The sequence below is a fragment of the Ischnura elegans genome, chromosome 12, assembly GCF_921293095.1.
Source record: "Ischnura elegans chromosome 12, ioIscEleg1.1, whole genome shotgun sequence".
In the NCBI taxonomy this organism is placed as follows: domain Eukaryota; kingdom Metazoa; phylum Arthropoda; class Insecta; order Odonata; family Coenagrionidae; genus Ischnura; species Ischnura elegans.
The window spans coordinates 93,211,639-93,232,718 of NC_060257.1; the positions used below are offsets into that span (position 1 = coordinate 93,211,639).

Below are 21,080 nucleotides of genomic sequence, written 5' to 3' on the forward strand. Positions count from 1 at the left end.
TAGAGGAGATACAGTGGAACTTGGTTAGTACGTTCCTCGTTAGTACGTTTTCCTCCTTAGTACGGCGATTTCTCTCGGTCCCGGTACAATCCGAACAAAATACAGGTAAAAGTATTTGGTTAGTACGTTCGAAAATATTGAGCTTTCCTGGTTAGCACGCTCAATTGCTTGCCGTGACGCAACCTGCAATTCGTTCTCTAGTATCTTCTGAAGGGTCGTAAACCTCCGAATTCATGATTTAATTTATTATTATTATTAGCCATTAACATTCTTGCATTCATTCCACATCTCTTTCTTCGACCGTGATTTATCCAAATGCATTTCCTAATTCTTATAACGTGATGAATAATAGAATGCGGCCATTTATCAGGAATGTCTGGCTATGGAAAACTGCAGCCAATGAGAAGCCCCAATTTTCCCCATCCCGAGCTCCTCACCTTCTGTTGCCTCTGGAGTGCCCACTGCCCACAAATTTCTTGAGTGGGCAATTGTTGCTATTGTACGAGTCATCATGATGAAGAAATGAGTCTTATCCAATTCCCACTTTATCTAAAGCAGTACTGCGCGTACTCCATAAACTCGACGTCAAGGCTATGGAAGCATTGCATTGCTTCTCCTCCCAAGGAACAGTAGAAATAAATGAGATAACATTCTACAATTAGTATTATACTGCCTCCTTTTAAATGGCCTAGATACGCAAAGCTTAGTTAAAAAATACGTTATCTCGGCACGTAAGCAGACGACATTATACAAATTTCTAAAGTAAATTTTAACTGTATAATATAAAATCTTCTTGTAATTACGTCGTAATATAATAATCTTGCGTGTTATTAATTGATATATCGATCGATATAACAATCGATATGGTTTTATTCCAGAAGCGAATGTGTACGGCTGTTGCCGTAATTTAAGGTTAATACAATTTTGTCCCATTTTTATGATGTTTAAAAACAACCAGTGGACATAATCAGGGTTGTTGTTCTATTCTCCGAGTATGCTGTGAGAAAGAAGAAATGACTTAGCTTTACTTTCCTCTTTCTATAAATATATATAGGATAAATCACGGGAGATAAGACGCCGTTTTCATGTAATTGTCCTCGGGAGACCTATGAAACATTGTGATTTTTATTCACATGGTATTGCTTTTCAACGTAGTGCTCATTTTCGTGATTTTAAAGGTGAAAAGAGTTCAGGAAGGCGATCCTACGAGAACTACCGATAGTAATTGTAATTATGACGACTTTTCCACGGATTGCAATTACCCCGACTGCTATTATTTCCTTTCCTCGTTAGCACGTTTTCCTGGTTAGTACGTTCATTTTTTGTGGTCCCTTCAGAAACGTACTAAACAAGTTCCACTGTATAAGCTTATACTCATGATTAAACAATATTGGAGCATGCATTACCTCACTATAGCGTATGCTACTGGCTCTTAGAGTAGGAAACACATAAGCAATCATGTGAATGTACTCCCCCACGTACTGCTAATTTCGTGCTATCTGAACTATTCGAGCAGAGGGAGTTTTAATTTAAAAAACTGCATGATCCATGGTGCACTATTACGTCCTACATTCATTTTAATCTGTGTCCAAAGACCAGATTCATTTCATATCCAGATGTATTGACATCACAGGAATGTACATAATCAAATGTCAAAGAGAACCGTCATCAAATCACTTGAATTGAGAAATTTCTCAGGTTTTTCACCCTTTCAATGTTTCATTTGGTCATTCGATATCATTGGAAAATTAGGTAAAAATAGTAAAATTGAATTAAAAACCCTACTAATTGATTTGAAAGTGAGCCTCCTCTTTTTAACTGGCTGACCACATTCTAAGATGTCTTAGTGTTTTTCACAAAGTCTAAATATTTTTTTTGAATGTTGGCCACTTCCTCAAGAAGTCGTATGACCTCCCATAGCTCGTGGTTGCAGGAGAATTAAGCACACACAATGTGTGTCCTAGCGGCACACAGCAAACATCATATCTCTATGGCCAAGAGAATGAAGGTGAGGGCCCATTAAGTGTCATGAATTTAACTGAAATATCACCTCCTTCATGATTGAGAGCTTCCACTAGTCCAATGTACCATACTGCTTGCTGTAAATACAAGCTGCACATGAACCAACTGCCAAATTATCTGGGAAATCCACTGTTTCAGAACAAAAATCAAATATAATGCTGTACTCGTCATCCAACCCAGTGAACTTTGCAGCGACTTTTCTATTCGATAAAGGCACAAAATGATGGAAGTTTCTTGTGCCTTGAATTGTTTTTGCCTTGGTGGATCTTTCAAGAAGTTTACTAGGTGACCAAGCCACATCACTGGACTAAATGTTATGGATGTTGATGTTTTTCATTTTATCTCTACAAAATTCTAACATCCTGCAGCTGTTTGTTATTTGCTGCGCCATTCGTTCAATGGTACCACCTATACCATCACAAGAGGACTTTCCATGGCTTGTGGAAAAAAAGACTGGGTTGCATTCATTCCATAGTCATTATAATGATGGCAAAAATTTATAAAAGACTTGCAGTTTTTATATTGCCCCGCACATCCATCTGTGAAGCACTGAACCTCTTGGATCATAGGCAAATTTGTCTTTAAAAATTCTATCAGGTGGCGTTGCACTTCCATAACAAAGGCCACATCATGGCTAAGGTCATCAGATATGAAGCAATGAGATGAGGTGGTGAGAGTACCATCTTTCTTCAGGTAAATCAAGCAAGGGTGTATGGTGCATGATAGATTGGTCCAGTGATAACTTTGAACTTCATCCTGAATTAAAAATGAAAACTTTTCACTAAAATCCATTATGATAACAGCCTTTTCATGACTGAGGGTTTCTTTGCTTATTTTGAAATTTTTTTTAGGATTGTTCTTTAGTGACGTAATAATGTGGCATCAGTTCATTCATTTTGAGGCATAGAATGTCCAAGAGTTCATCAATGGATGATGTAAACAACTGAAGTTCTGTTCAGTGGAAACCACTGCCTATGTTTCACTGTATCAGAAGGGGGTCATATTCACAAAATTTAGAAATGATGATATACATCAACTCCTTATATGTTTCCTTCAATTGCAAGGCACTAATTACAGTAAAACTTCGATTTTACGCACTTTGATTTTACATCAAGTCTCGTTTTTACGCAGCGGCACTCAAGTCCCGCCGGAAAGCATAGGGAATTCCAATGGCGAAACTTCGATTTTACATCTTTTCTTGATTTTACGCAGTTTTTCGATTTTGCGCAGCATAACCCCAGCCCCAAAGAGGCCGCTAATCTTGATTTTACGCAGTTGTCTTTCGACTTATTTTGAAAATCCTGACTGGAGCAATATGAAGTTAGGTTATTTATTCGTCTAAATGAGTTACAAAAATGAATACAAGAATGGTTGAAATGACGTCGTGCTGTTGAGCGTGAAACTAAAAACATCGCGAATCTAATTATTGCTTCCCCCGTACGACCACTCAGTAATATTTTAGGCTCCTTTACGAACGCGAATATCGCTCTTAGTTAAAATTTGCCGTAGAAGGATATCAAAACCTAAAATATACAGCTATCGCCGTGTATGCGTGATTAAGACAGATGATCGCCGGAGATATTAACATTATCACCTTTCGTTTATTATTCGACTTATTGATCGACGCTGTTTATAACATACGAGTATTTATTGTAATTACAGTAGATGGTCGTTAATCCGGAATTATGAACTACGGAATATCTATCCCTAACGGAAGGTTTTCTAGAATTTTGCGAACGCTATGTTTTCCTTTGCCCCAGCGAAATATAACGGCGAAATGAGCCGTTAAAAATCTTCCCGTGCCAAAATTTTGGCTTCCAAGGTGATCCAAAAAAGATAGTCGTACTTCTAGTATGGACGTAAGTCGATGGTGATTCAACACGATGGTAAAAGCAGCATACGTTGTCTCGTTCAGCGGGCTAACCCCACATCTTCGGGACGAATGGAGGCGAGGGAAACGCCGCGCGCTCATCAGAACTGACTCAACTTGTATCTCATTTTCAGTGGGTTTAAGTGAAACATGGTTGGAACTTCAATAGCTATTATCTTAACTCCGCTAGGTGGCAAGCGTTCATTTTTAACGGAACGGGAGTTAATGCCCTCGGAGAATAACTCGCGTCGTCAATCGTCTTGCAATCATTGAAGTCAAATCAAGACGTGAGTGATAAGGCAGTCCCTTTAAACTCAGGAATGGCTTAGTGCAATTAAATCGAAATAGAAAAAGTGTCCGGTGTTGTTATCAGATATGGAGAAGCAAAATATTACGTCAAGATGAGTCACAAGGCTTGTGAGTCGAAAGGTCCCGGCGCTGAATTCGCAGAAGAATGCCGACAGAGAAGCTATACCCGGTAGATTCTATCTACTAATGCTAAATTTTCATGGGAAAATGCTTTTTTAATGCGTAAAAATTATAAAGAAGGAAGATTGTTCCGGACTATTAATACTTCTTTTAGTCATCACTGGCGGCATGACGGTAGTTGCGCGGTTATTTAAATAGCTCACTTTAAAAACGTGATCTAAACCACGGAAAAATCTGAATTTCCGAATATCCCGGGTCCTGTGTGCTCCGTGTTATCTATGGTATGCTATTTGGAGGTAACCAACAACTGGGGTCATTAGCGCCATGAAGCAAGGGCTGGGGGGATAGGAACCCTATGTTGGCATTAGCCAGGTTTTAATGATAAGCTCAAAAGGGACCAGGACTTAACTTCCCATCTGATGGACAGAGTGGTGCACTGGAAGTGCCCTTCACATTAGACTCAAGTAGGGATAGGGCCATCTCTGATAAGTCTCTGCTACTGCCAGGACTTGAACCCAGGCCCACAGGGTGTAAAGCCTTTGTGATGTATTAGCAAAATTTTGCTCCCTGTTAATGGGGTTAATTTAGATGACTATCCTCAGGCATCTCATTTCTTCAATCTCCAATCTTTGTTTGTCTGCAGGTGGTTAAACGGATTTCCTGCAAACTGCTTTTAATGAGAATATTTTCGAAAATTAGCTTCTCTGCAAGCATTTAGTACCACCATTTCGACATTTCTCCTGGGTAAAAGAAGTAATCTTAGTGCCAGAAATGCTAGCAATTCAACCATGTTATTCAACCATGGGAAACATTGTTCAGGAATGCAACGTTGTTTTTATCAAGGTAACACGTCATCTGTGCTGTTGCTTGTGAGTAAATAAGATTATTAGGCTTCATTTTCTAGCGTTCAAATGAGTAATTGAATCCAGGAAACATATATCTGATGCGATTGAAAAGGATTTCATGCTCTTTTACCGTAAAGCCTCACAAATGAGACTTTTTCTAGATCCGGTTCTGGCTCAAATCAGAACTATACAAAAGTGTATGACTAAGGGTTCTAAAAATAATGAGCAAGAGTTATCCTGAAAATGATACTTCTCCTCAATACCAACTCTTGATTTTACACACTTTGATTTTACACAGTGCCCATATTTCGGTCCCTCCAACTGTGTAAAATCAAAGTTTTACTGTAGAAGTTTCACATTTTGATGTATGACACAAACACAAACTGAATGAGTCCCAGAAGCACCAGCCATCTCGCACCATTTTGGCTGAGGTGAACAAAATTTGGAGAACCTAATTTTTTCTTGTGGATATTGGTCTTTGAAGAGCACATAAAGTTCCTTGAGGTTATATAAAATCAACCTCTTTTGCATATACTCATTTTTACCCACACTAAATTTATCTTTGGCTCCCGGAATCTAATAATAATAATAATAAATTTATTTCACCATTGGCAAATTATACATCTGCAAGGCTAAAGTCAATATGAGATACCAGCATACATACATGATTGAATATGAGATACCAACATACATACATGATTGAAAATTTTCCAGGTTCTTGGGAATTCTCAAGATAATCCTTTCACTATATGTACAAAACATTAGAAACAGAGCTGAGAGGGTTATAAACATACTAACAGAAAGTATGGAAAATTATAGGCATTCAAGTTGCCATCTAGAAAATTTCCTTTATAATGCATCCTCCAGGTATTCATTAATACTGTAATAGCATTTTTCAGCTAGGAGGCTTTTTAGTCTCCTTTTGAATTCGGAAGGTGATTTGCAATTTTTTATTTCATCGGAAACTTTATTGTATAGGATCGAGGCAGAGTGGTAGGGACCTTTTAGGCAGAGAGAGCTGGAATATTGGTTGGAATGGATGTTATTTCTAGAACGGGTGAGGTGATCATGGTAGGTAGAGTTTTGAAGAAAATGGGAAGGGTTAGCTTTGACAAAACAGGCACATGTAAGGATATATAAAGAAGGGAGGGTGAGGATTTTAGATTTAGCAAAGAAGATTTTACCGGGAGTGCAAATAGGGACATGGTACATAGCTTTAATGGCTTGTTTTTGGGCTGAAAAGGCTCTTTTTGCTGCAGGTGAGTTTCCCCAAAACAGAATGCCATAAGAGATATGGGAATGAATTTTCGCGAAGTATACCATTTTTAAAGTATCCATTGATACAATCGGATACAACCTTCTAATCATAAATATACCCACGGAGATTTTTTTGAGTACGACCTGTACGTGAGGTGCCCAATCAAGATTGGTGGAGATTTGAAGTCCAAGGAACTTTGTGGTGTCAACATCAGAGGATTGTGAGATTTTGTCTATGTGAGGGATAAGATCCTTTTTGAAGGAGTTTTTATGTAGGAATTGGAGGAAGACAGTTTTCTGGTTGTTAACTATCAGTTTGTTCCTTTTACACCATTGATGCATTTCATTGATTGTGAGGTTAGTCCGGTCAACAATATTTTGAGCATTATTTGCAGTAATGATGGTCGAGGTGTCATCCGCGTAGAGAGTGATTTTAGAATGAGACAAATGAGTAGGGAGATCGTTGATGTAGAGCAGGAAAAGTATAGGGCCAAGGAGGGATCCTTGAGGCACTCCCCTTGTGGATTTCATGGGGCTCGATTTGATACTTGGGTTGGTGCTACTGCATTGATAGCATACTGTTTGATGCCTATCTCTTAGGTATGACATGATCCAATCCTGGACTGGACCAGTGATACCAAGAGCATTTACCTTATTTTGCAGAATGTTGTGGTCGATCAAGTCAAAGGCCTTGGTGAGATCAAAGAAGATTCCCACTGTGACTAGTTTATCATTGAGGCCCTGTAGGATATTATTTATCAGCTCAAAAGAGGCCGAGTTAGTAGATTTTCCAGCCCTAAAGCCATGCTGGTTTTCATGAAGTAAGTTACAAGTAGTTAAATAGTTGTGCAATCGCTTGAGGAACACTTTTTCAAACAGCTTTGAGAAAACAGATAAGATTGATATGGGTCTATAGTTATCTGCTTTGCTGTTTGAGCCTTTTTTGTGCACAGGGATTACGCGCGAATGTTTGATGGTAGATGGGAACTGGCCTGAAGAAAAGGAAGAGTTTACTATCTCAGCCAATGGTGTAGCAATGACATTAGATGCCGCTTTTAGTATGGGCATAGGGATATCATCAAGCCCTGCGGAATAAGAGTTATTAAAAGAATTTATAGTCTGTACAATCTCGGAAGGAACAGTTGGAGAGAGGAACATTGTGTGAAGTGAGGGGTGACAATGAAATTCACTGGGAGAGGGGGTATTTGCATCAAGTTGCGAAGCAATGTTGCAGAAATAAGAGTTGAACATGTCTGCAATTTTTTCAGGGTTGGTGAAAGTCTGGCCATTGAAGTTCATGGATGAGGGGTGGGTTTTATGGGAGGAGGCATTCGTTAAGTTACTAATTACTTTCCAAGATGATTTAACTACATTTGAAGAGTTGTTGATGTAATATTCCACATGCAATCTTCTATGATGAGAAAGGAGGGTTTTAAACTCTTTTCTGGCCATGAGATACGTTTGGCGTAGATTAGGATTGTTGAATTTGTATTGAGAGTGGAGAGTGCGAACATGCTGTGACATTGCTTTGAGCTCAGGTGAGTAGATTTTCGATTGATAATTTGCTTGCTTTTGCATGATTTTTCGGGGCGGGAATGCAGAGTTAAAATAAGATATAAAAATATTATAGAAGGCATTGAATTTTTCATTACATTCCGAGGCCAGAAACACATCATCCCAGGACTCTTGAGCCAGGGCAGTTACAAATTCCATCAAGAATTCTTGTCAAACTCATCAAAAATTTTCACCAGCTCTACTGTGGAGTTTGGAAGTGGTTTCCCAGCACATGGTGATGGCATAGCAGGTATTCCCTTCTCATGAAGGAACTTTTTTGCCTGTCTCACAGTGTAGTCTGAAGCATGAAATTCACTCATAATCCTTTTTGCTAGACCAAGATAAAGGGGCCAGGGTCAACATTTGAAGTTTACCCTGCCAGCTATCTGTTGGCAATTTATTCTTAATTTTAGTCAGCAAGTCATCCAAGTTACCTGCCCTTTGCTTTATGAGTTGACTGTCACTCTCATCTTCATCACTACTTAGATTTTCCAGGGATGGATTCATAAATTTTAATGCACCAGACACTTTAGATACAAGGTGATGCTTAGCTTGTGTTATCTTTCCTTTTCCATACGAGTGTCTACTGTGAGAAGACAAAAAATTTAATTTCAAAGGAGAGTAGGCTAAAGCCTCTAAGCTGCAGTTTGCTTCTTCTTATTTTCTATCACTTTCCACCAAAGACTGAACTGATATAAGTTCTTTATCGCTTTCGTCAATGCCATTGGAAACAACTTCAATTTTACAAATTTTGAAAATCCTCTTGTCACACCTACAGCAAAATTTTCCTCCAGGCTTCTCCAGGATGCCCACTGCTCTCACAGACCTACACTTTTTTAGAGGTATGGTCCTAAGAAATTTCCTCACAGGACCTTTGTGAATGGCAAATGGGTACTGCATTTAAGCTGATATCACTCGTATTTATTTAAGTAGCAATGAAGATGATGAGAGCACAGAGTCAACAATGATGAAATAGGAATATTGCACTGCAGGGCAATTAAATCTCTGTCCACTTCTGGTAGTTCTTTGAAATAAAAAGTTTGGGCTGTGTTTGTGTAGCTCTTTTTGTGAAATTCAGAACTGAGTTCTTTGCCAACACTGCACAATGGTATCTCTGACATGGCCAGACAGACCTCAATACGAATGAGATGTTAAAATGTAAGCCTGGCTATCAGTCACACAAACATGAGATACTTAGTCTGAAATTCAACCAGGATATCACTAAGGCAGCACCATATGACTGAGAAATTAATTAACTTCACTTAGACTGAAATTGAAGAAAACATTCTGATGGCTCTCATCTGCCTTTACATTTTACTTTATTTACTTTAATTATTTACTTTATTTTGACGACTTCCAATGTCACCGGAACATGTGATCTCTAGGAACAATAAAAATTATTATTATTATTATTACCATACTGTTCAGTTGCCCATTTCCCATGGAAGAGATAGCCTAGTAGGAATAGTCATGAAAGCCCGAAATTAGCAGTACGTTGGAGAGTACATTCACATTATTGCTTATGTGTTTCCTACTCTAAGAGTCAGTAGCATACGCTATAGTGAGGTAATGTATGCTCCAATATTGTTTAATCATGAGTATAAGCTTATATCTCCTCTAAATCGAGTAATATCTATGTGCCTTGAAAAAGAGCCTTTTTTTCCCGTGACCATGAATGAGTATTTTTTTTTACTAAAAGGAACGCCGGATTCACAATTTTCTTTCATCGGGATCTTTGCTCATACATTAATGATTACTTTAACCCAAACCATGAGTCTGTATTCGCATGGCCTTTCCCTGTGGATGCTGACAATGAAAAATGGTACAAGCGAGATTTTTTTGTAAACTTTATTTTTTTGCAGCTGAAATACTTCATGCAGTGAATATTTAATGATAATCTTGGGATCATTATGAATCACTTATCTATAGAAAAAAAATCCTGCCTTTTCATCTCACAGGAATGGAGTTATGGATGAAAATAAAAATCACCGTGTGTTGCACTTTGCGGCACTTTAGGGATCACGCCCAAATTTCAATTGCTCATATTTCATCAACAATTGAAAATTGGGGGCTAAAATTGTACACAATTTCTAACTATACCAGAATGTATGACCTTGGCAAGTTTTGTGAAAATCCGAGTCCGTGGGTGTCATTTGGTCAAAATATTGGTTGATTTGACATGGAATGACCCGTATACAAAAGGTTTATTGGCTATTATTTACTCCACCTCCGGTAAAGCGACAATTCGCTATAGCAAGTGTTATTTGAGCACCGTGTGGTCTAGTTTTATTGAGTTTGCACTGTACAATGTGCTGAGTCAGTTCATTCTCTCTTTTAAGATTGGTTCAGTCACTTGGTCTGATAGAAGGGCAACTAATGAATAATTGCAAAGAAACAGAAACTACAACTTCTCTTCTCCAGCTGGCCTCACTCTTAATTGGAGTTAAACACATCAAAGATCATTTCTCATTATTGTGCACTTGCTGTTCCTACTCTGAGTTTTAGATGCGCTTCTGACAACCAAAAGTGGAAAGAACAGTGAATTACACTAAATTCTCTTCTCACACCAGAGAGGATGTACAACACGTCTGAGAAATAGAGGAAGCCTGGCCACCCATCAGTCAGCTATCTAAATTCTCCTCACCTGTCGACCACAAGACCAAGAACCTGGGGAACAGTGGCAAATGTGCGGAATGTGGCCAGGAACACATTGGCATGGGTTGATTCCAGATGTCCATCAGCTTCTGAAGTCAACGCTTCCACGAGTCTCTCTAGAGTAGCGGCTCTGACAAGGCGCACACGAACCGTCTCCCACTCAAGGTGCGAGATACCATTCCCACAATCCCCCTTGGCCTCTTCTTCCTCCTCCTGAAAGAAACATAAAGAATAAATATCAGCTCCAGTCAAAACATCAAATAATACTTTTTAAAGTACAGAGATGCTAGCAAGTAGCAAGGGCCACATCTAGAAGGCTCAAAATAATCCTTCGTGTCTGAATCACAAGAGAAATAAATGGACTTGCAAAAGGATTGTTTGTATTCGAAGTTATGTCACAGTGGGAGCTTTTTTTAAAATGACAGAATGAAACTCTCGCATAAACAAGATTGCATGTCAATACAATTAACACATTCAGTGAGTCCCAAAATATTACTGTGATGATATAAGTGCAAAGCTAAGCCCTGATGATAGTTTAAAATAAACAGAAACGTTGGCTAAAACTTTTTTGCATCACATACATTGACCTACAGTCCAAGAACTATTTTAACATGATATAAGTAGCTTTTAATGCTTACATCAAGAAGGATATCAATAAGGAAGAATACTCTTTGGTGGAATACATACGCTGCAAAGACTTCTTGTGGGTCGATGATAGCGAACTTTCTTCAGGTAGACCGTGTAGATGGCTCCGTCCACCCTCTCCTCACCCCACAGTCTCCAGGTTGGCCTCTGACAAAAAAAAAAAAAACAATGCAGCTCGTGAAAACATTCAAAGTCATTATATATACCACTGATACTAATTTTCATGATGCAATTTCCTGACCACTTTTTGAGTGTAATTTTAATCCCCATCATTTGCACTTCTGTGTTCTGTGTTTTTACCATCCATAAAAATTCTTTAGTAAGTGATGGATTCAGTATTCAAGAGTACATGGGACATTTGGCTTATTGGAGCTTCAACCTTTTAGCAAATTGTTTGCTAATAGGTATGCGTTTTCATCAATATTTTTAATTTTTTTAATGCATTAATGTTTAACAGTGTCTTATTAACCTTGACATATTTTATTTATAAAATTTTATCATGATATGCAGACGAAGAAAAAGTAAATAATGATAACTTGCTGTTTCCCAGTCAACAGTTTACTAAATTGATCGCCAGGACCACTGACATAAACCAAAAAATGCACTGAAGCAAATGAATTTGTATGTAGTCAAGTTAACAAGTGCCATAATGTTATTTGGACCAGTGGTTCCCTAAGTGGGCGCTCGGGGGCGTTGCTGTAGTGTTTGGGGACGAAAAGTGCCAAGGGGCGGGGGGGTTACAGGGGGGCACCGGAGGGTCCTTACAATGTGACAAATGCGAAGGTTTCGTAACCTTCCTTTTGTCTTTATAGACGTGATAAATCCGTTTGTAGATATTGAGGAAGTTGGGGTATTTGAGGAAAAATTAATTAGACTACAAAATGACATTGAACTGAAACCAAAGTTTAAGACAAATTATCAAGAGTTTTGGCTACAGAAGGAGATTTCCAATCGTTATCCTGCATTATAGATGGTGGTTAAAAAAAACTCCCTCATGCATTTCCGACTTCATATTTGGTTGAACTTGGTTTTAGTGCAGTCACTCAGCTTATTTCCAAGCAGAGAAACAGACTTCAGGTTTGCGAACGCGGTGATTTAAGACTTCTGCTAAGTGACATTAAACTGGACATTGGAAAACTTGTATCATGTCATCAAGCTCATCCTTCTCATTAAAATTCAATTTGATGGAAATATGTAATTAATTATAGCAATACAATCTTCTTAAATGACTTTTAGACCATGAACAACTATAATAAAAAGTCACTTAATAGTCAAAATAATTTTAACAAAACATGATTGGTCACGAATATAAATTGAAAATTTTCATGCTATATAATTGCTTATTTTAAGTAAAGAAATGGCTTGTAATATTCTGAAAAAGCTTCCTTAAAATTATTTATTTTTATGCCAAAAGTTTATTCTCAGTTAAGTTCCTTTTATTGTGTATTAGATCATTTGCATAAATGATTTAAAAAAGTATACATGAATTGGATTCTAAAGAAACATTTAATTAGTCCTTGTTTTTAATTTAATTACTACAATGTCCTCATTTGGTTAATTAATATATGATTCCGATCATTATTTTAAAGACACTGTTGAGTATAGGTTTATGGATCCAAGGGGGCGGTGGCTCGAAAAAGTTTGGGAAACACTGATTTTGACCAATAATGACATGAAATTATAATTAATCACTGCCAGAAATTACTGAGGAGGAATATGGCTTGTGGATGTAACTGGTATCACACCTGAGGCTATTCAGGATATCTAGGATCACATAGCGGCTCAACCAAACAATTTATCCACGGCAACACAAACAGATAGTGATTTGGGTAAACTTTTCTCGGGATTCCCACCAGGTTAATGTTTTTATATCGGCCAATGTTTCAAGTACCATCTCGGCACTCATCTTCAGGGCTGAATATGAAGATGAGTGCCGAGACGGTACTTGAAACGTTGGCCGATATAAAAACATTAACCCGGTGGGAATCCCGAAAAAAGTTTACCCACATTATTCGCCGGGAAAGCATTAAATCAGATAGTGATTAATTGAACAAAAAAGGATAAGTAACAACTACTTTTAATGAGCTAAGTCACTTGCAGTTTAAATGGCATCATGAATAATAATTGGAAAGAAATTAAGGTATTAAATCTAAACCATAAACCCATTTTCCATTGAAGCCTTTCCACAAATATCCTCTGCATTTTTTGGCCGTAAATCATAGAAAAAAGCTGCCAATCCTTGCTCAATTCTTCAGAAAGTCATCACTGAGCTAAAAATCTATAAATTAAAATACAATTGATGATAATTACCCACTTGGAGGCTCTTTCTACATCAAGCGCCAAATATATGATTCCGCACACGGTAATTCAGGCGACACAAATCTAGCATACAAAGCCGCTTCAAAGAAAAGAACTAGGTAGGTAATTTGGGGAATGAATACTCACACGAAAAGCTTCATTCATAACGAAGAGGGGAATTTTTTAATTAAAGCCTTCGCTTAACGAGAATTCCGACTTTTCAGCCTTTAATCGCGGCGAGTGATTACAGTATTCTTTCGCAAATCAGTCATTGCGAACCAGGATTGACTAAAGGTGCGTTTCAACACACACGCGCCCCGCAAAGGCAATTACGAGAGCAGCAGGGGTACCGGCGGGCGGTGATTGGGGTTTGCACGTCCTCCCCGGTCGATCACAGCGCTGAGAAAGGCTTCCTTCCACTCCTCCACATGCATATTGATTTTTTAGACGCGCGGAGAGGAAGGAACGTCAGACGATTCTGCCCTCGCATCCATACGAAACATTTTTCGACACATTGCTTATTTTGGCGACCGAAATGTCATCCCCTCTCGCCCCTGGCTCAAGAAGAGTTGCATAGTTTTTGTCCCCCACCTCAAATACGAGGGAGGGAAGGTTTTCGAACTCTACCCTCAAGCCACCATTATAGGAGCGAAGCTGCCCTGAGGATCGAGGGGTAAAATGGGTTCCCAGAACAGAACACGAGTGGACCCGCATGCATAATAAATATCGCTTCGATCCGGAGTTCTCGTTCGTGCAAGCTTTAGGCTGAGAAAATATTTAGAGTATTTCAGCGATCGAAAAACCAAAGTGCGAATACAATGCGATACCGTAGTGAGGGCATTCACGTAACCAAATTTCTACCACGAAGAATGACGCTAACGCATACGCTCAAATACAAGAAATAAAAAGAGACGGAATTTCAAGGTCCATCGAAGAACAGCTTTCTCTCTGCTAAAGAAAATTCCAATTTCTAAAGTGAGAAATCGAATTTTCATGAAAATGACTTAATATGATTCTTTGATGATGGTCCATCCATATTCGAGAACTAAGACGTATTCATTTCATTATCCATTCATTTCATGAGAGTCCAATTATAGACTCACATCCTTACATTCGCTACACAGAATATACATCAGTCGTCGAAACCTAACAATCTCTTGAGGTATATTTCAAGCCTGCCACAAGAACGGCGGTGAAATTCACATTAATTGCCAGGGGAGAAAATTTTCTCTGGACCGGGAATTGAACCATGAACCTTCAGATGTCCGTTAAAATTGCCAAGGGAATTGACAACGGCATTTTCATAAATCGCACTTCGATTGAATTTTGCAGGGCAATAAAACGACTCACTTAGCATTCAACATCTAATTATCTAAGCCAATGCTAAGCAAGTAATATTAATACATTTGAGCATGGTACTAATATATATATTAGATATATATTGTATAAGATATATTAGTATCATGCATTTGAGCACAAAGAAAAGTTAGGGTGACAAGGTGAGGAGAGGAAGGTCTTCCCGTCAAGATTTTAACACTGGATAAATATTTAACTGTTGGCAAGGTCATCCGCCCAACGGAATCTCAAAGAAACACACACAGAAAAGTTTAAGTTACACGATAAGAATGTAAACAAATATAGACGTTAAAACATATCGGATGCAACAAGATCGGTCTCATTGAAAGAAGTAATTTCAAAGCGAAAACCGCTGACGATAGCAAAGGATGCGCAAATATAGTCCCTATTTTTGAAAACAATCACAGCAACAGCGTACCGCAATCAGGACCGATGGAAATCGTGCCAATGTTGAATACTGACAGCTCACGCCCGGCACTTCCGGACTCGAGCAAATGAAAGTGGGACGCGAGAGAGAAGAGCTACATTCAGTTCCTCTTCCCACGGGCACATCACAATGCATTCGCAGCAAAAACGACCTCTCATAGAGAAAAAACCATTCCGATTCATGCACCGGGCTACAAGAGACTGCGCGAGGAAGAATGCCCAAACACCATCCCAAGGCCTTTGACACTAGCCAAGGCGTCCATCAGCTGTTTACAAATATAAGAGCACCTCCTAGCAACATCAACCACTTCATAAATGGCGAGGAAATTGCGAAAAAATGTAACCAAATCTGGTGCAAAAATCACGTACCAGGTTCTCAATATCTGGGTTCATTCTATGAGCCTCATTGTCCCCGCTTCGTTTGCGGCAACAGCCCTGCTGCCGCCCTTCAGGATGATGGCGTCCGCAAAATCAAGGCGGACACGTAGGCTACCTTACTCAAGCCATCACGGAAGTGTCCACCGTTGGGAAGAACGCAGGGGAACGGCGCGGATCCGAAACGAAATCACAATCACCACCGAAAACACCAAATCACAATACTATGCGTGAGAGTCCAGCCGAATCGCTCCGATGAACCCTTGTCACCTAGGCATCTCGATTCTCACCTCCTTCACTCACTCAATCTGGCGACCTGGCCATTTATGCCGGCCGCATAGCACATCGCATTCCTGTAAGCCTGTAAGTAGGACGGGCTCCACGGGCTCCGACTGCGAGCGCCAGAGACGCTAGCGAGCAAAGCTGGAACTAAAACAAACGCCCATCATTGATGGGAGGGAAAATCAAATTCCACGAAAGAAAGGAAGAAGCAGCTGGAAACTTACTGGAAAATGATTCGCGAATGCTGTGATTGGGTGAACCGGAGTCGGAACCCCTTATTCGCCAATTGGCGAATTTCTTCCAATCAACTCTAGTGGACGCATTCTCGAAAAAAAGCTTTTGTAAACCTACAAATTTCAAGTTTGACGCATGTATTTCACGGTACAGAGCGCAACTATATACGAATCATAACAGCCAGGCCCAAAAATTATAATGGGAATAATAAAAAGAATGGCTGTTCAAGGGCGTCCCCAAACGAGGTCATGGTTGTTCAAGTTGCAGGTAAGATTTAAGCATGGAAAAGGTGAATGAAATCAACATTTTAAGGAAACTGTAACAGCTCATTATTAGTTTTTCAAATTATTTGCTTGAAAAAGTATTATTTTCCTTTCCTTACACGCAAAGTATGCATGTTTCCACATTTCGGCGGGGGGGGGGGGGGCGGACCCCCTGGACCCCTTCTCGATGGATCACTGGCGCTCTTGCATCCCGCGAAAGGCGAAAGATTGCTTCGGTCAAGGGGTGGCTAACGAGCGCATACTAACAATAGGGTGGTTTCCTATTTTCTTAATTGCCTAAATCGAAAGATTATTAATCATGGAGTACGTGTTTCAAGCTTTTAGATTTTTAAATGACGACATCTATTATATATTTCCCGATTAAATGAAAAGTGAAAATTTTCAAGCGCGCGAAAACGCGACGGCCAAGTATGAATGCTGGAAAGAGCCCGTGTGGCGTCATTCTGGTTCCCGCTGCCGCCGCGTGAATCCACCTTGGTGCGAGGCTATGAGAGCCGATACGATGCAGGCTGCTAGCAGGTAGCAGAGTACCATGCTAGCAGGTAGCGCTTGGCGGCGAGCTCCCTCTTGAAAACTGACCGACCTCAATGCAATTTTAACTTTTGCAACCGCTAAATTCAGCAAAATATTATTGTTTGCACTATATTCCCGCCAAACATGCGAACAAGTACGTCTCTAAACAGCGTTTGACCGTGTGGTAGCCCTATTCTACGCACACAAAAGCGGTAGCTTTAACCTAGTACAAGGTTAGTAACGGGAATGGAGGTTAGTTATTTAGAAAAACACAATGGTTTAACAATAGCATCGGAAGTAAGTCATCCGTAAAAATCAATAAAAGGAGAAGTTATCCAATTCTTTAATGATATAAGCAATATGTTGCAAGTAAATACAAAACATTATAGGAAACATGAAAGTCAAAACATCTTTATTCCAATATAATACCACAGGGGGACGCACCCATCATGAAAAAATTACACTGACATAAAAATCGAGCATATAAACTCACAAACAAGGAAAAGAAGGGTATTACTACAACAAGTGTATTGCTAAGATATTACAATTCGCGGCACTGGAAAATAAACATAAATAATACATTTGAAATTCAATCAACTATTTGTTTTTTCAAAGAAGTCAAAATAATAAATGAAATACAACAGTACCACTCACATGACGATAGTAATGAAAGAATATTTGAAAAAAAAAAACAAATTTTAAGCTAAAACTCAATGTATTGGAATACATAAATCAAACTAAGGAACAATACATAAATCGACCAAAAAATAGATACAATTCTGTCACCATATATTTTCCAAGTACATAGATAATCCAATTTATTCGATATTACACCAAGGTACCAGACTGCTTTCGCCAGAGGAGAGTCGCATGCCACCATGAGTTTGGAGATGGAAATAATTGCATAAAATTATCAATTAAATGGTGCAAATAGACTTTCCTCTGTTACTCCCCCTCCCCACGTAGAGGGAGCAGTTTGGATTTGAGGGGGAGGGAGGGTGGGAAGGGATTGATAGTGGAGGAAGGGACGATTAGTGTTAGTACTACTACTACTACTACAGCAAGCACACCAAGTCACTCACGCACTCACTCACATCATACAAAATGCATCATTCACACAAATACGATTCAACCCATACCAAGTACCTATCGCAGGGCCCACCGAGGTCTAAAAATCCGAAAATAATTCTCATAGCTAAGATACGTTTGTCGACGACCTAAGAACTAATTAGGTTTTATCTAACGTCCTGAAGATAACCTACGCATGTTGACGACCTAAGAACTAAGTCGGCACTACAGACCTAATGTCCTAGTACATCGATTCCTACTCTCCTGCCTAAATTCTTCGGAGTGCGGTAAAAAAACAACATATTACAATAAATAAATACAAACAATAAAGCGCAACGCAATAAATAGCACACACAAATAGTCCACAGTCCACTGACGAACACAACACGACACCAGGCCTTCCTCTTCATTTCTTCAATCTTGGGATACAGTTCGATGCACCTCTTGTCCAGGAAAATGCAGTTCTCAGCAATGTCAGCTGTTACAAAAATAAATCACCAATTGTACTCGCGGTGAAATTAATAATCGCAACGCTGTTTGCTCTCCGGTATAATAAATTTAATTAACACCGAAAAATACTAGGGGGTTCAGAACTATTGTAACGCCATAATGTACCCCTCTAACAACTACCAATGCTCAATCTCAGAACCCAAAAGACGAGGGTAGTTCCGCGTTACATAAACTTGCTCGCGACTACCCTAGTAGCACAAAAAGGATTATATCTAGATATAATACGTATCATTGTATACACTGTATACAGATTATATCTGTATAAAATCCATGCAAATGTCCTCTACCACGCATATAATATCTAGATATTATACGTATTATATCTGCTGCAATAATATGGATTTTATACAGATTAAATATGCCACATAATATAACCCTCCATAATATACATTCAAAATATAATCCATAATATAATAAAATAATATATATTAACCCTCCATATACCTACGAGATAATAGAGAGAGACTATACTTGCCACAAAGAACTATTAACAATGTGAATTCGCGAGAAAAATAATACTTTCAACTAAATATGTCTGAAAGGATTGTACTTCCACTATGCCAGCAAAAGCAAAGATCAATCTAAACCTCAACTATTAGTCCAACCTCAGCTACTAAAACGTACCAGTCCCAGGTGGATATGTATTTGAAATATTGTTTGGGATGAGCAAAAGTTTCAATGTCACTTCAGTAGATGTATCAATCTAATAAAAATTTGAAAGTCCTGCCAAACCACCAGCATAAAAATATGTATAAAGAATATGATATCTCTTAAATCACATCTCAGCTCTTACCATGCATGAGGACATCACCATAATGAATTTTAGTGGCAGGAAAGAAAAAAACAATTAAAATACAGATATTTTATATTTTCATTATTCAATCACAATAATAGCTGCAATTCTCTCTTGTTACCATGAAATACTTTGCTGAAACAAATACTGTCATTCTCTTTTGAACAAAAATTATTTTTAAATGCATTGACAGAAGCCATACTATCTTCAATAGTTTCTCCAACGAATGTCTATTGTCACATCATCCACTTAAAAAAAATCCACATCCACCATAGTTCTATACGTCACTTATACCACTGTCTTTCTGTCTTCTGAATGATAGTTTGGTAACTGAAGAAATGGCACCTTCCTCCAGTCTCGGCACCTTTAATTCAACACGATCTCCCCATCTTCTCGTGCAAGGCCACAGATTCTTTTCTGATATCAATCGATGTGAAGTGCAGCTCACACACCTAAAATTAATAAATAAGAAAATACCAAGTAAATTACTTAGTCATTTCATTTTCAATTTAAGGCATTTCTGAATGAGAAATATATCTAATGACTTGGCTGGTAAATACAGGAGATAACTATATACCTCAATGATTTTTTAATAAAAAACTAGATATATGAGCATAAAATAATTTGAGATGATAAAAGCCGGACACAGTTGAATTCCGGTTCATTGCTCCACTCACGATTGTAAGAGAAAAACGCATATTTCCATTCACGGCGGTTCATACACACTAATAGTATATAAGTTTCTGACGAGACTCAATGAATTTCTCAGCATTGCTTTCCACGCAACTTATTAAGTGAGTATCGCTGGTCTTGCGAAATGATACATAAGCTCAAATTAATTCGAAAGCATGAATACCTTAAAAGGTATGTGCTTTCCCCCGTAATATACGGTACTACGCCAAAAATACAATGACTCAGGAAGCCTCATCGAAAATACCCGATTATATAACTTAGGGCGTAAATAATTCAAACAGCTTTTCAAATCTAAGTTAAATAAGTATTTTTAACTGAATACTGAGTTTCAGACGCATAACACACCAAAGGGCAAGCTAAGAAATAATATTCGATACCATAAACTTGGCTGCTAAATTATAATTCCCACTAACTCCTTCAACCACACGTTTACTGAACGAAATAATACAAAAAACAACTAAAATAAAAGAATTTTCAGTCGAATTGCCGCTACAATATTTTAAATCACCACTTTTAGTATTGGAGGCATTCATCAACATCCCCAAGCCACATCTAGCTAGAAATTACATCCAAATAATTACAGCGTGAAAGGGTACATACCTTACTGTTTTTCGTGGAGGTGAAATTGTCTCTTCTGATCGCCCGAATCCACTTGATCTCCAACTCAAGATATTTTGGAATTAAACTTTGGGTCCACTCCTGGAGTTTTCTTCGCACCCCGGTACTGAACACATGAAAGGCGTTTTTAACAAAAATGTCTCACAAACACACGTTTGGTAAGCCCAGCGAATGAAATTCAAGAATAAAGGAAAATTCACTATCCTCAGAAACTTCAATTTTCAACAACTTAAACCACAAAAATCCCTAAAAAGTGGTGAAACGTAACGTAAATTCACTCGTAAACAACGCAGGAGTTTCAAGGATATCACTACTTCGCTCAAAGATGATCTTATGAGTGGACTCATTAAAAC

General features: G+C 38.6%; 1 protein-coding gene across 3 annotated transcripts in view; it reads right to left on the bottom strand.

Annotated features, from left to right (window-relative positions):
* The window catches only part of LOC124168842 (ral guanine nucleotide dissociation stimulator-like 1), a 113,000-nt gene extending 96,890 nt beyond the window's left edge, over window positions 1-16,110 (bottom strand). The window contains exons 1-3 of one of the 3 annotated variants that reach the window (XM_046547186.1): window positions 15,727-16,110; window positions 11,320-11,424; window positions 10,622-10,845 (exon numbers count right to left, since the gene is read on the bottom strand). In XM_046547186.1, the coding sequence (XP_046403142.1) occupies window positions 10,622-10,845; window positions 11,320-11,424; window positions 15,727-15,750 (353 nt within the window). In that variant the 5' untranslated portion in view covers window positions 15,751-16,110. Of the gene's footprint in view, window positions 1-10,621; window positions 10,846-11,319; window positions 11,425-13,722; window positions 14,924-15,349; window positions 15,509-15,726 lie in introns of those variants that run through there. The other 2 variants (XM_046547185.1, XM_046547187.1) reach the window with 2 other exon arrangements.
* Window positions 16,111-21,080: the final 4,970 nt, after the last annotated feature.